We start from the raw sequence: 16,094 nt of genomic DNA on the forward strand, positions 1-16,094 counted from the left end.
AATCAGGGCTCAACACTAAATTCAATAGAAGAACTTCACACCATTTTATAATTACTACCCAGCTGCCATGTAACCTAATGTAACCTTACGCTTACACACAAGATGACTATCCACATGTGTGTTAAATATATTAGTTTACCTCGGGAAGTTGGCACAGGGGAAATGTGACATGCGGTTTTATAGTTTTATACAAAAGGTCTGTTTTTTTTGTTTTTTGTTTTTTTTTCTCAATAGAATTGTTTTTATGTGAATGAACCATATTATTAAGGAAGAAATAGAAATGGAAAACCTCAAGCGTTCGTTTTGACATTAAACTGTTTAGGTTCCCACCCTGGAAGAAGTGGCTGTCTTCTTTTTTTTTTTGTCTGCTTCTTTTCAGCATCCCCTGAGCACAACGCACTGTAACGGAGAGCCAACAGGATCAAACCGGGCAGAACCAGTCGTGCTGCCCAAACGTCACAAAGTAGGCGGAAGGCACGGTGGCAGACGCTTCCCTTGCGCAGTCAGCAACAGACGGGTGCCCGCCTTTTTGCTGCTGCAACACCAGCATCCCACCTTACCTGTCATGTTCAAACCATATAGCGGAGTTCGAGTTCTGGGTTTATTTTTGCATGCTAAATAAATTAATAAATAAATAAACGAGTGGTCATATATTTGGGGGGAAATCTGAAGCAAAAGAAACACCACGAGAGCTGTCTAATGAAATTAATATAAAAGAGAGGGAACAAAAGAGCAAAAACCAGGGCTGTAGCTGACCACGAGATTCACTTTATACACGGGTCATGTTCACATGTTTGCACTGCTCACCGTTATTTAAGCACAGCTGACAAATTAATACACTTAAGGGCACACACACAAAAAAAGAAAATAATCAACTATTTCAACACATTGTCTTAGGGTGGAGAGCCCTCTGGTGGTGGATTAACAGATTACATCAGTTGGCTCAGAAAAAAAGCAAACCACATCTATCTGTCTATCTATCTATCTATCTAGACACAGGCATAGACATGTTAGATATACAGTATAAATGTAGATTTGCAGGTTGCTGCTTCTTCACAGTGCCCAGGCTCTGACAAACATTTCATCAACCGTTGCAATCAACCTCATCATCCAGAGGAGTGCAGCAGTGAGTTGTTTATGAGTGCAGCGCTGATAACTCTCCAGTATCCATAAGGGAGCGAGACTGTGCAGTCGATGGAAATTACCATGAGGTACTGTAACAGATAAAGCAGTTGTTCACAGTGATAAAGAAACCTTTGTCGCCTGTTCTTTTGATTCTCAGAAGTGAGTTATATGTGACCAAACAGCTGATATCTCCGTCGATATCTCAAAAATGCTGGGATGCTCAAAGAAAATCATTTGTGTAACTTTTTAAATTTTTTTTTTAAAAGTGTATCTAAATTTACAAGCATAACACAGAACGACATAACGGTAAGTGTGAAAGTTGAATTAGAAGAAATCGTCACATCGTGGCTGAAAAATCCTCCGTTTCAACAAAGCGCTTTAGCTGTTTGTCCTCTCCAGGTGGGTGCGCTGTGCCTGCACACCAGGCTTTTCCATAATCAACAAATTATAGGCATGCAGTCTAGCCGGGGAATACCTCAAGTACAACAGATAAGACATGTCCACAAAGCCCCAAATTTGCCGCTGTAGCAGAGCAGTATGATTTCAAGTGCAACTAAATGCAATTAGCTAGCTCTTTGCACTGTGAGAAGTAGATAAGCAAACATACTGAAACAGGTTTGCGTGTCTACAGTAATTTGGAGTTTTGGGGCGTCTGGATGCTTTTCTTTAGTTTTATTCACCTGAATGAAACAAAGTCACTGACATGCTGCAGTATTAATGATAACGATTGTATTCCACATAATGGGCTTAATTTAACAAATATACATGCACCGTGTGCTTCTTCTTATTATCGTTCTCTCATAATTACATGTTAGGTATTTATTTTAGTCGCAACTACGATAGGCATGTCCTGGCGAAGCCTCATTAATATTAAAATTGGGAACTAGTTAAATGGATCTGATTTCATTTTTCCCATTGTGGTGCATGAATTTATCTCCAACGTGCTCCGGCTGGCGTTGGAAGTAGTTCCGGTGGTTTAGCAGCCGAGCGGAGCACTGAGACCCGGGATCTTCGTGCTGATGAGCGCAAACGCGAATAGCGGGTCGAGTCCTCCAGTCTCGACTGTTGAATGACCACAGCAGCGGTCAGTTTGACGCCTGCAGAGCGCTGTGCGCATGCAGCCGGAGTGATAGCGCAAAGGCACCACAGGAGCTTTTTTTTTTTTTTTTTTTTTTTGTCTTCGAAGGGAATTTTCAAGTGCAGGACAGCGTCTGGAGCTGCTGAACCAGAGTACAAAAAAATTGAACCGGTTCACATATTCGCGCACGACGGTGAGTATTCAGTTCACAAGAATGTTTGAATGTTTAGTCGTTAAGGTTTGTGACACATTGATGATACGCCGGGGAAAGCGGTGCTGCTCAAAGCCAGCGGTTTTACTTAACGGCAGGCCATGACAAGTTCTCTGTCTGTGACAATATATGAATGTATGCAAACATTGTATCCAGTCGTGATACCGCGTCTGCTGGATAAAGTCAACTTCTCTAAGTTATTATCTTAATGCTGCCATTCACAGAGCGAGGCTGTCACGAAAGTGGAGCTCAATAGAACAATTATCCAAGTAGTAAATTGTACTGGACGCGCAGATATGCAGAGGACAGTGCCGTTCATAGATTTAAAAAAAAAAAATACTTTAGAAGTGATAACACTAGTGGAAGCAAAAAGCCTCAAAGACGAGGCTTAGAGAAAGCTGAGCTCCACAGTGATGCAGCGACGTGTCCATAAAACAGCTTTATGCTTGATATAATAGCGAATCACGGATACGTTTTAAAAAGACATTGCTCTCGTAGTTGACATAACATTGGAAGGCAAAGTAGTATCAAAAGGAACAATAAGCCTGGTCCCTCTAATTGGCTTTGTTTAACAGTATAAAGTATTTTATAAAAGTTGATATTACATGAGCACTGCCAGTGTGTCATTAACAGGGTGTCTTTCAGTGTTTTTAGATGCTGATGTCTTTGTTTGGTCAGGGTTTTCAGAGGCTCTCGGTGCATGAGACTGTATAAAGGATATGTACTGTATAATGTATGAAGACTAAAAAAAAAAAAAGTACACACTGTGTAATCAGGCTTTAATATTTTGTTGAAAGTTTAAAGAATTCAGAGAATTGACATGTACCTGCGCTTCAGCTTATACAAATATTTTCAAATGATTTGAGCTATGTGAAGATTTTAACAGTTTAGCTGATGCAGACACAACTGCCCTTGAGCCATGCATGCAGATGCCTTTTATTTAGTTTCCCAGCAAACTGAGTTTGGTGACGGTCCAGCTACGCTCATTCACTGTGGATTTCTTGTCTGTAGGCTCCCCATGAAGACGCCGTAGCCCTAACATGAAAGGTAACCACCTAACACTGTTAGGAATCTTATATCTTACATTATGCTGCAGTATGTTTAGCTAGCAAGTACTATACACCTTCATCTTGCCAAAAATACACAGACAAGGGGAATTTTGTGTGCGTGTGCCTGTGTGACAGACTGAGGAAGCGTTAGAGAGAGAACACCCTGCTCCTGATTTGGATGCGTCTCTAATTCCTATCAAGATGAGAGCTGTCTGAACAGATTTCTCTCATCATTATTTGCTCTGAGATTTACTTGTGCTTGTAAATGGTGTTGATTGAGGGTAATTTGGCTTTTTAATTGATGAACAGCTGCCACACTCACTGCTGATTGCCATTGTAGACTTTCTCAGTAGATCACTCATAGACCCCTAAATGCCTCATTAAAACGTTATGCAGAATCTCATGAAACGTGGAGAGAAGGAACCCTTCATAATGTTTTACTGATTTGTGTTTTATCATCAGAAAGGTCGTTGTAATTATCGTCAATGTCAGCAAATGCAATGCCGAGAACCGAGTGTAGTAATGACTTTTTGAAAGTTGAATTAAGGGTTATTTGTGGATGCACTACAGGCTTTTCAATCTCTTTGATAAAGATGAACTCCATATGCCAGTTTTCGAATCGTATATGCCTGTCAAAATTTTGATGTTGTCTCTCTGCATATTCATTATGACTTGTAATATATTCTTTTTGCGTGACTTCACAAGAAGTGTTGAGCAGCCAGTCTTTCTTCTCTGTATCTGCCAAGAATGATTTGCCTCCCAATTAAAACATGATGGAGTAAAGACACAGAACTTCGCACAGTTTGTCACAAGAGTGTGCTTTGTTAAGCAGGTAATATTTCTTAATAATCTACACAATTTCTTTTAGCATTACCCTATTCAGTTAAAATATATATTGCAAGTGCATACACACACAATATCCTCAACATTAAAACCACTCACAGACAAAGTGGATCACACTAATCGCAATGCAACATTCTGCTGGGAAACCTTGCGTTCTGGCACTTATGTGGACATTATCTTGACACATACCACCCTCCTAAACATTGCTTCAGACCAACCACTACACCACGGCAGTGGCTCTCCCTGAGAGCAAGGGCCTCTCCCAGCAGTGCCCAGAGCACGACATGTATGGACCCAATCCGATATGGAGATCCCAATCCGGTCAAGCGTCGCTGGGATGCTGGGAAACAAGCGTATTTCACAGAGGCCCCGCCGTCCAGCTGCTGGACATTACAGCGCAGCTCAAGACATTACGCAGATTTTACATGAGCTGGGTGCTTTATTTTAAGATTTTTTTTTTTTAATTCTTCTGTGTAGAATACCACCACCTGTGATCAGTTTACTAATTGCTCAGATTTCAAAAGTTCAGTCACTGCTAACCAGTTCTTCCCATTCCATGTTTTTCTTACTGTCAAGGTGACGATGTCGCCCTCGCGGCATCTTCGATATCATTCAGCTGCTTCTCTAGTGAGTTTTCCTGTGGTCAGATCGACTCCAACTCCACCATCTTAGACTACAGCCGATGGTTCCTCCTTGTTCGGCTGCGAGCTGGAGAGCCACACCAGCCAGAATCTGCCGCAGGTGGAGAACTGATTTACGTGCCGAGCTGCAAAGCAGAACAAGAACTACAATTGACAGCTGGAGTCAGAAGAGTTGGAGTCTGTCAGTGGGATGAAAGGCTCTCTGGAGAGGCAGTTAAATATATTCCTTCGATACTTATTTGTCAGAAAGTGGCAATTAAAATATTTAGAGAGAGGCACCTTATCTGCGCTATTAATTAATAATTCATTTAAAGAAAAGAGAGAAAAAAGCCCTACTGCTACTGCCACAAATAGAGTCTGTGGGAAACACTGTGTTGGGACAAGCGGTAACTTTACACAGAAGGCAGGTGGTTTTATTGTTCTTGCAGACTGGTGTCGAATCAATCCCAGCATCCTGGCGCCCGTGCAGTGTTCATACAGAGCTTTATTATATACAGCTTTATTGATTAAACCCAGCATGATCAGTGTTAGCATGCATCATTTTGGAGTTTTTTCAGCTGGTGAGTGAAATCTAATCTCTCTGACGTGCCACGCAGAAACGTTTTGCCTGTCTTTACTGCTACATCAATGCCTGTAAGCAGACAAACTGTAGGCTCACCTTATCATACCGGTGCTGTTTAGAGACAATCAGCGTTTAACCGTGGAAAGATCTGTTTGCTTAATGAAAAACTTAATAAGTAACAATATGCTTTTGGCAAACACAGACACCCACGCTCTTCTGTTGTACAGACTGATGCCTGGGAGCCGTCTTCAGCTCCTTATCATGAAAACTTCCGCTAGAGGGGCTGTTGTTTAACTGCCTTGCTCGATGGTAGCATGGCAGTAGCTATTACAAGAGGTGAGGAGGTGGTCTCATTTGGTTTAGCGAGAAGCCCTTTAATCTGCCTCTGTAATTACCAGGGTGTTACTAGGGCGTCAGGTCATTTTAATTACCTCTGGTCAAATCAATAATCAACTATTTAAATAATTAAAGTGATTATTGAGATCTTAGCAGTAGATATGGAAAGCTTTATACCATGACTGTTGTACACTGATTAGCCACAAGATTAAAACCCCATAAATCGGACCTGTACCTGAGCATCCTGTGACTGCTTGGTCAGATTTGGATCTGGGGAGTCAGGACAGTGATGTGGGGTCTCTGTCGTGTTCCTTGAGCCAGGTCTGAGCACTTTATGTTGCAAGGTGCAATATGCTGCTGGAGAGGCAGCTCCTGTTTTTTGCTGTAGCAAAGGGGAGGGAGCTCAGTCTGCAATAATTTTTTTAGGTGGGTGGGTATATCTGAAAGTAACATGCACATGAATGCAGGGACCAAGGTTTCTCAGCATTACACTGCATTGTAATGAGATGATTATTAGTCATATTTAATAGCTGTTCATTTCCCCTGTTAGTTGTTTTAATGTTGTGGCTGATCTGTGTATACACCCAATATGAAATCTGATGTTAGCAATCTAACATCCGCTGTGAGGCTGGGAGGGCGATATTTTTGACGCATTAGAGGAGACTTTCTTTCTTTTTAAGTACCTCTAAGTTCTCTGAGTGCTCCCAGTCACTGTGCTTTTTGTCATGTCCCCAGGAAAGTACACATAATTTGAATTTGAATGTAGCAAATCCTTTTATCTTGTCAAAATCCTTTTTTTTTGATTCTGTTAGGAAAGCATTGCCATGATTTGAAAAAGAAAGATAAGTAAAAGATAAGATGGGAGATGATCGCTTTTAAAAGGCTGTCATTTGGATTGAACTCACCGGCTGTGATGCGAGCAACAAGAGATGCAAAGCTTCCACCGTGAACCTGATGTACAGCCTACATCTCACACAAGCTGAAAGCGCTGTACTCCACTGGTTAGGTTTTAATGAGTAACAATTGTTAGCCAATTTGCATGTAAAACAATGCAATTATAAACAAGCATCAAAAAGCTGTAATACTTCTAAAAAATGTAAATTACTCTCCATTATAAAGTGCAACAAAACCTAAGCCATGCCTCCGAGCCAGGGCCTCTAGGTTTTTGGATGCTTGCTTCCATTATTAATGCTATTCACAAGCCAAACTTTTTCGGTCGGTGCAGTTGGGCGCTTTAATCTATTTTTGCTGTAAATTAATGAATTTTTAAAGAGGACTAGTCCTCGCTGAATAGGGCTGGATGTGGGAATGTAGTTTGAGTCGTGGTGACGCAGTGCTATAGCCCTCTTTACTGTGCAAAGCGTGAGTTCACAAACAGCATCCCATCTCTCTCTCTTGGGACCTTTCGTTGGGGGATTTTGCCGAAATGCTGCACTCCTATGTTTTATTTATGACAAAATATGCCTTTTTAACTTTGCCGTTGTCAGAATCTGGAATTTTGATAGCTCTTTCCTAGTTGGTACTAGTAAGTCTTCTGGGTCGCTAACTCCCTCTACCTTGGCAGATGTTTTCAGGTGTAATGTTCTGTGTGGGCTTAGTGAGTTAAATATTTTATTCTAGGCCTTGAGGGATTCAGTGGAACCTGGTGATTTTCTTGCCTTCTTTCAATCAGATTTTCTTTCAGACTTGAGAAAAATAGCGTGAGTCAGTAATGTTCTGTTTTAGTAGCGATGCCACTGGATTGACTCAGTTGACATGAGCCAGCCAGCAGGTTTCATACAAAAAGAAAAAAACACTGATGAAAGTGTTGTTCTTTTATGGATAACTTATTATCCTCTGTACGAATGCATTCAGTTATTTTTTCTTATTTTTCTCTTTCAAACTCATTTTCCCGACCGCTCTCTTTAAAGACTCGGTGTATCTCACTATGAAACAGTGCATTACATCGATGCCTCTCTGGGTCTCCTTTAAAAACAAGTAGACAGTATCAAGCGATAATTGCTTAACCCAGCTCCATTGAGGAATAAGAAAACAGCCACCATGAGGGCATCTGATTTGCCTTGATATCTTATAATTGAACCTTTTCAGGGGTATGCCTTCTTTGCTGAAGCAGAAAGTAATTAAGATGTTCAATGCTGCTTTTTGGACCTTTTCCTTCTCCCTTTGAATGGCTCACACTTCGAGACATGACAGCGCTCAGTATGCCTACAGACTTTCTTTTGACACATTAGCCTTACCCTCGCCAAGGCAGTCCTTCCCAGAAACCCCCTCTGCTCTGCACGCTCTGGGTGGGTATTTTGTCATTACTTCATTTTCCTCTGAAAATATTTTGATGCCTCTTTCCTTTGGCTCCCCCCCACCCACCCACCCCGCTTTCTCTCACCCATCCCCCGTCACTCCATTCAAAGTTCTCTATTAAAATGCAGAACTGTAAAGCCTCTCTCAGTCTAAAAGCCTGCTAGCAGCGGGGGACTGTTAGCTGTTAGTGATGCATACAGCTGAGTGAGTGCATCACAGCTACAAAGTCTAATGGGTGAATACATTCAATCACACACATACCCTCAACTCTTTTAAAGGGACAATGTTCGCAGTCATGAAAGCTCCATCCACAATGCACAGAGTGATGTATTTAAATTCGTTGGAGGAAAAAGATTTCTTTTTCATAAATGTCTAAATCCTTTTTTTTTTTTTTAATAAAATAAAATAATGCATGCAATCTCTTCTTTAAGTGTCAACTAATATATCACAACTGTCAAGAAAATTAACATTTTCTATTCTTTTTTTTTTTATGGGCGAAAGATAAAATTCTAATGTTGGCCAAACATCTATCTCTGAAAATGCATATTTTTATGCACAACCATACAGAAACCCTTCAAACCCTTTAATGAAGCCATGCTCTTCGATATGATCTTCTGCCAGAATGCTTTCATTTCATCACCACCTTTATTTCCCTTTCACCAACATCCTCTCTGAAATATATCTCATCTGTACTGTACGTTGTTTTGTGATGTTTCCCGAAGAGGGATGCAGCGTTCAGTCTTATAAGGTTTTGATAAGTATCAGCAGGAATTGTGTTGTTTGCATCACTGCCCAGTCACTGAGTTAGAGGTAACGCAACAAGAAGAACCTCCTTTAAGGGAGGTTCAAAGCGGTTTCTGAACTGCAACAAGCTTCGCTACATCTGTGCTTTTTTTTTTTTTGTTTGTTTGTTTCTAAACATGCAAATCCTGTATTTTTAAGGATAAAAACTGATAGATTTTTTTATTGCTTTAACTGCTCCCATCATGAAGGTAATATCACAAAAATGTAGGGTGTAAAATTGAATTCATGTTCATAATCCATAGTCTGTGAAGGACAAAATGGATTTGCTTTATAAACTATATTATATTACAGAGGTTAATACCATTAGAAGCATCATAGGCAGATGCTTCTTCTGATACAGAATATAATGCCATCGTCTAAGGGCCGATATTTTTCCAGGCATAAGTGAAACTGGAGCATGCTTATTAACTAGAATGGGGTTTTTTAATTCAAATGCCTATCCATGAAATGCACCATTTGAACCAAAGGAGATTCAGCAATGATCAAAGTAGATAAGTGTTTGCTTTCTGTGCCACTGTAGGTTATTTTATAAAGTGTATACTGCTTTTTCAGTATAGATAACCATGAACACTTACCTTTCATGAATAGACTGTCTTTTACAGTAAAGTATTAGACACTTAACAGAGTTTGACACTCAAATGTGTATGCATTCTCTGCAAAACAGTGTATTTCTACAGAAAACTGATATCTCCCAGATCAGCAGAGCTATACTGTGAGATCTTTTTTCTCCAGTTATCACTTTTCTTCCTTGATCCCTGTTGTGAAACACAGCAGCTATCATAAAACAAAAGGCACAGTTCTGAGGTTAGCTTAGTCACTGTGGGCCCAGTTGACTGAGCCGACTAGGTAATTGGTTGCATCTACCCACCCAGCAGGGCTCCTCTCCCCAGAAGCCAAGTCATGCCCCTCCTCTTCTCTCCCTGCTCTCTTCTATTGCTCATCATCCCAACACCTCACTACGCTAGCGGTTCGAAGCTACACCGTGCCGCCACGCAGCCAGCCCACGCTCCCAAAACTTCTCAAAAACAGCAACCACGGCAGCCACGGCAGGTCGAGGCTTGTGGCAGGCTGATTTGCAGTTTGAGCCTCCTTTTTAATGAGGGGAAAATAAGTACTTGTTGTTCTGTGTCTAGTGTGGCACCACCCCCCTTCCCCACCTACCCACCACCACTGCAACTAGTAATGCTACATTCCCTTTAGCAAAAGAAAAAAGAAGGTGCACTAATTAAGATGGCTTCCTGGGATTTAGAAGAGGGGGTTGGAAGTGGCTTCTCCCACAGTGGCAGGGCCTTGAGGAAGGGACAGGGGTGGTTTTGTGCGAGAAGCCTCATCGGGCATATCTCTTCTCTCGGTTCCTCTTTCCTTCCCCTAGTCCCCCTGTCTGGCTTGTTTAGCTTGATGAGTCTGCTGCTAAACATGTATTTTTTTTTTTTATGTGTAATTAAGCAAGATTTTTGCAGGAGCTGGGTATTTCCCTTCTTCTTTTTCCTCCTTGTATATTTTGCACTCCAGGGGGATTGGCAGAAAGACAGACAGAGGGGTTTGTGTTCGTCTTGGTAGGCAGACAGATTGAAGTTCTCCCACCTTGATTATATACAGCATGAGTGGAGCCTGCGCGTGGGCCAATGGGCTCTTTGTTGTTCAAGGACATTGGAAGGTTACTTTGCAGGATGTTGATAAAGGTTTGGCTGTAGATTTCAGTATCATTAAGAGGTTGAATTCATCCAACCATTATTAACTGTTCATACGCGGGTCTTCAGAGGTTTACCTGTATTTCTTAGAATGTATGAAATTCATTCTTGGTGCTTGGTGCACAAGCATGAAACAAGAAAGTGATCCTTCTTGAATCAGAGCGAGGTTTAAATGCTACATCTTCACTCCTGTGATGAGTAACAGTTACATGACATTCTCAGTCCAATAGTGACAAATCTACAAATGTTCTGTGACTGATTGAAGTACAGAACAATTGGTGAGTAATTTCTCTTGGGTGCACCAAATGATTCCCTTTGTTTTGTCCTGAATCATGCTCAAAACGCCCACTTATAAAAAATAGTTCCGTCTCTATGTAACAGAAGGTACATTTTTAGGTCCAATGCCGCTCTATAAATAGCTTCTAAAATCAGATGTTGAGGGTTATTGAGGTTTCATTGTTTGGGTCTGCCTGGCAAGGACCAGAAGCCCTGAGGGGAGAGTAGGGTGGGCATGGACTTGACAGGAGAGTGAGACACGTCGAGAATCAGAGAATTAGAACACTGAGTGTGTGTGTTTCTGTATGCGTGCATGTACGCGTGCCTGTGTGGAGGGGTAGTCAGAGGAGGGAAGGGGACGAGCCTTTCGGCTCCTCCAGAGGGTTGGAATTCCTCCCGAGCTGTTCCCCCCATTTGGCAGGCACTTGTGAAAACAATTCCCCAGCTTTTAGTCACTCGGCAGATCCAATTGCCATTTCCACTTTGGAGGGAATGAGAGTGCAAGGCAATCCAGATAGACAGAACACAGAGAGAGAAAAAGAGAAGAGTTTTAATCGGGTTGGACAGATGCCGAGGCCAGTTGAACGGTTGTGCGATATTAATATCTTATGAAGGCTGTCTGGCAGTCCAAGCTCACCGTCTTGTGTGGTTTGTGTTTGTATGTTGCAGCAGCGGCCATTACAGAGGCTAAATGAAGATCTTGTGAACATGCACGAGGGACGAACTCTACCTTTCACTTCAGTGACTTCCTCAGATGCTGTGGCCCAAAGAAAGATGGAAAGGAATGGGAAGAGTAAGACACTTAACTCTTACTTAGTCCCTCATGCAGCTTTGCTTCTCACTGTATAATTAATGGAATAAAACTATTTGATAGGTTTGGGTTTTTTTTTTTTTTTTCAAATCCATAGCTCACGGTGCAGATCATATTTATTCACACTGTGACAGAACAAGTGAGGAACATGCCAAAATATTTAATTTTCCATTATACAAAGCTACACTGTATGTGGAGAATATTCTGCAAGTTAACATCGGTGTGTGCCAAGTGTGCTTTCTGCTCCAGCTAAAGGAGATGAATAGGCATAGTAAATAAACCTCCTGCTCTTCTAGGCTTGAGCCAAGACTGCTGCACAGAACCCATTCAGTGAGCCAAGAGGAGCCTCCATACGCCACGTCACTGAGCCTCTCACCTTCCCTTTTCACCCCTAACCCAACAAGCGCTATGACCTCTGAGCTGGAGAGTAGCCTTACTTCAATGGACTGGCTTCCCCAGCTCGGCATGAGGGCAGCCATCCAGAAGGCCGACCCGGGACACCACCACGGCCACCACCACGGGCACCACCACCACGGGCATCATCACGGGCAGGGGCCTGGCAAGAAAATGGTACATTTGGACCCAGGAACAACGTTGGATCAAGAGGAAGCAGCACAGCACAGAGATGGGAAACCTCCCTACAGCTACGCCAGCCTCATCACCTTTGCTATCAACGGCTCACCGCGCAAACGGATGACCCTCAGTGAGATCTACCAGTGGATCTGTGACAACTTTCCTTACTACAGAGAGGCAGGCAGCGGCTGGAAGGTAGGACAGGATTTAAGAAGATAAACCGTGTGTTTTGCTCTTGTTCTCTGCAGTTGATCTGGCTCTAATGTGAGTCTGATTTCAGAATGGGAAACATTTTATAAATTGTCAAGGCTAACAGTTTTTGATCAGTTATTATTATTTTCTTAGGAGGGAACACAGTGCAAAACATGCAGGTTTACCAGAATAAATTTGGGTTTAATTCCTACTGCTTTTATTTCTATTGTTTTACTGCTGCTGATTTCAAGTCTGTTTTTTAATGTCTCTGTATGTCAAAATTATAGTGAAGCTGAAAGGATCAGAACATACTCCAGCTTTGATCACGTGGTACATTACCAGCCTACATTAAAAAGGTGTTCAGTTAAATGGCCTAATATCCTAATATCCAAACCTTTTGGATATTAACTTACATGATTTTAATTAGAGAGAGAAATAGAAGAGAAGAGAAATTATGTATTTCTACACATAAAATTACACTTGGCGGATCACCAAGGTTTAATTTGTCATTTATTATAGTTCTTTCATCCATCCAAGACAATGACATGGTTAGTAATTTACTATTGGACAATTTTCTCACTTATATTTTGAAAGACGGCACACGGGTCGCACTGTTAACCAGTTAGCTCCAGCCCTTCCCACCTCATGATTGACTGCAGGCAGGCCGGCCAGATCGCTGTTGTGGCGGTCCTCCTTCAGCTGTCTCAGGTCTCTCATCCCAGTGTTGGACAAACTCCTGACTCCGCAATCTTGGACTGTGACAATAACACATAGTCCTTTTTCTGCTGCAAGCTGGGGATACCATTTTATGGATGGAGCATTCCCATTGCTCAAGGGCCCAGCAGGGGAAGCTTGGCGGGGCTTGGGTTTATACCCAAAATCTTTGGATCTGAAATATTATCGTGTTTATCTATAAATCACAAAAAAAAAATCTACAAAGCTATAAAAGCTGTAAAATATCTAGTAGAGGTGGTTAAACATAGGACTGTCATATCTATGTGTTAGTCTTATTCTTATTTTAAACTCTAGTAGGTAGTTTTATTTTTGAGTTTTTGACAGTTAGATGAATGTATGGTTGAGTTCATTGCTGGTTGTGTTTTGTTTTTGTTTTTTGGGGGGGGTATTTCTATGATTTTTGTAAATTTACCCATCTAATTTAGCAGTTCACATCCTTTAGTGTTCAATTGATTAAATAATTAACTCATAAAGACTAATTGCTGGGCCAAATTGGAGAAGTATATGCAGACACTGATGGAAATTTTCATCTTTTATGACTGGACAATTCACATTGCATGGTCAGTGTTAAATGCTGTAAAACAAATCTCTGGGTGGAACCTTACATTCCTATTCTGGAGCTCATAGTAGGTAAAGTAACCATGTTTTGCTAGTTTTGCACAGATACCACCACACGTTACAGGCTGTGCCTCCTGTTTATTTGATGTTATCCCTACCAAACCACTAGTTAGGCATTATGGTTTTGAAATAAAAACAGTCTCCAAAAGGGTGATTAGGGGAACATAGGAATAGAACACCTTCACAAATAATCATCAATCCCCAGTTGCTGAAAACATGCTTGTTTAAAAGCTATGAACATACTGCCCAGTTCTATTTGGCATCAGCCCAACATGCTTCTCTAATAACTGTATCTCACATCAGTTGAACCTCTTATATTTTTACAACTTGCGCATTTTTTAAGCTAAACCTAGCACATATCTCCTTAATAGGAGATTTGTGGGGGAAGAAAATTTGAAACTGGATTCAAATTTCCATCCTATCTTTCATCCATGTCCTATATAACTCATAATGCTAAAGATCAGAATACACAGCCCTGAACCAGTTGCAACCCAGAAGAGCACAGAACCCTGTTAGTGAACCAAGAATGATTGACAGATGCATTTCATCTCATTCAGATGGCATTATTAAATCCTTATGCAAATGTAGCTATGCAGATCCTGGCTAATATGAGCAGAAAGGTGGCTGTGTTATTAGAGACAAATGAATAGATCCCTGCGGTTGTGTCTTGGGGATTCTCTGCCTTATTAGTGAAGAAGGGAATGGATATAGTCCTTCTACTGACACTGGAAAGGCTGTCTGCAAACTATCAACCAATTCATCTCTCTGAAAGCAAGAACATTTTTCTTCTTCTTCTCATTATTTCTCTGTCTTCGACTTTCTATCTTCATCTCCCAAATACTTGCTCTCCATCAAACCCCCTCTCCCCTTTCTCCTTCACTCTCATATTCACTCACTCACTCCCCTCCTCTCTTCCTTCCCCGTGTCTGTTCCCCGTCTATAATCTTCAACTCAACGTTCCCTGAACGGAGGAATGCCAGATACGGAGACAAAAAGGTTATGATAAAAGCCAGGTTGTGTTGGCAGAGCTTCTTACCAGTTAGCAGGATTCAATCAATTAGTTTTCTGTTCGGGTAGAGAGAAGGGGGGGTTGCTGAGACCATCCAGGCTTTCTCTCACTGCAGCTCATGACTGCCTTTCCTGCTGTTTGTATTTGAGTGCCAGGATGTTTTAGTATCCCATAATTATACTGCTAGATTCATTGATTTGTATGTGTAGCTGCATTCTAGTAACATCATTAAGGAGCTATGCTGATGGCGTTGTGGTTTCCTTTTCACACGTTCTGGCATTTGTTCACTGTACCAGTGCAGGGAGTTTTTTGCAAGACTCATAACTCAGAGTTGCATTGGATTCTACTTAGACCAGGGCTCTGTAAACTACAGTGTTTTAAATTGTCAGTATAGATGTATTTAATAAGAAAATTATTTAGATTTTCAGACTATGTTGGTCCTGCAATAGACTGGTGACCTGTCCAAGGTGTACCCTGCATTCCACCTTATGACAGCTCTGGCGGTGTGTCCATATGCTGATTTGGAAGCATTTGAACAGCTGCCAGTCAGAGAAAAAAAACTTGTCTTAAAATGAGGACTAAGATATCATCCAAAGTTACTCAAGTACAGACCAAGAAAAAAGAACATGAAGCTGGATATGACCATAATGGGTCCCCTTTAAGAGTCTTTTACTGAGTTTCTGCAAGAAAAGTCATTAGTAAAGTGAGTAATGTAGCACCATCCACATGCATATATACCAACATGAGAGCACCAAATCATTGTTGATGTTATTTACATATCACAATGAATGATTTAGCTTACCACTTATGTCATTACTGGACATAAGTGGATGGAAACCAAGTGAACAGATAAATGAGGTAACATTTGCCTTTTTCTTTATAAGGGTCAGTGATGTAGCCTCAAAATTATGTCACGATATTTCAGGGACATTTGCGATAATGATATTTAAAAAGGTGAGCAATATAACTAAAGTTGAAGAATATTTTCTTTCTGGCTTTTTGGGTTGAACTTTTTAACCAGTTACTTAAAGCCCTTCTTTTCTTCATGTAACAGTATCAGTAGTTTCCATCTGCCGTTTGCTTTGTCTGTCATATGGTGTGCAAGTAGAGTGCTCCAGACGCTCATTGAGTCACTTTTGTTTACTTTTGGGTTGCACATCAATAACTGCTAGCGTGTCCTCATGTACCTTTTTTAGGGTGGTTGTACTCGATGGTGTTTTTTGTTTGTTTTTTTTTTGTTTT

At 41.2% G+C, this 16,094-nt stretch overlaps 1 protein-coding gene across 2 annotated transcripts in view; it reads left to right on the forward strand.

Annotated features, from left to right (window-relative positions):
• Positions 1-2,310: 2,310 nt before the first annotated feature.
• Positions 2,311-16,094, forward strand: part of LOC115782450 (forkhead box protein J3-like) — a 68,668-nt gene continuing 54,884 nt past the window's right edge. The window contains exons 1-4 of one of the 2 annotated variants that reach the window (XM_030732622.1): positions 2,312-2,396; positions 3,426-3,461; positions 11,584-11,707; positions 12,022-12,493. In XM_030732622.1, coding sequence (XP_030588482.1) covers positions 12,134-12,493 — 360 coding nt within the window. In that variant the 5' untranslated portion in view covers positions 2,312-2,396; positions 3,426-3,461; positions 11,584-11,707; positions 12,022-12,133. Of the gene's footprint in view, positions 2,397-3,425; positions 3,462-11,583; positions 11,708-12,021; positions 12,494-16,094 lie in introns of both variants that reach the window. The other variant, XM_030732621.1, reaches the window with a different exon arrangement.

Source organism: Archocentrus centrarchus, chromosome 7 (assembly GCF_007364275.1).
Source record: "Archocentrus centrarchus isolate MPI-CPG fArcCen1 chromosome 7, fArcCen1, whole genome shotgun sequence".
NCBI lineage: Eukaryota > Metazoa > Chordata > Actinopteri > Cichliformes > Cichlidae > Archocentrus > Archocentrus centrarchus.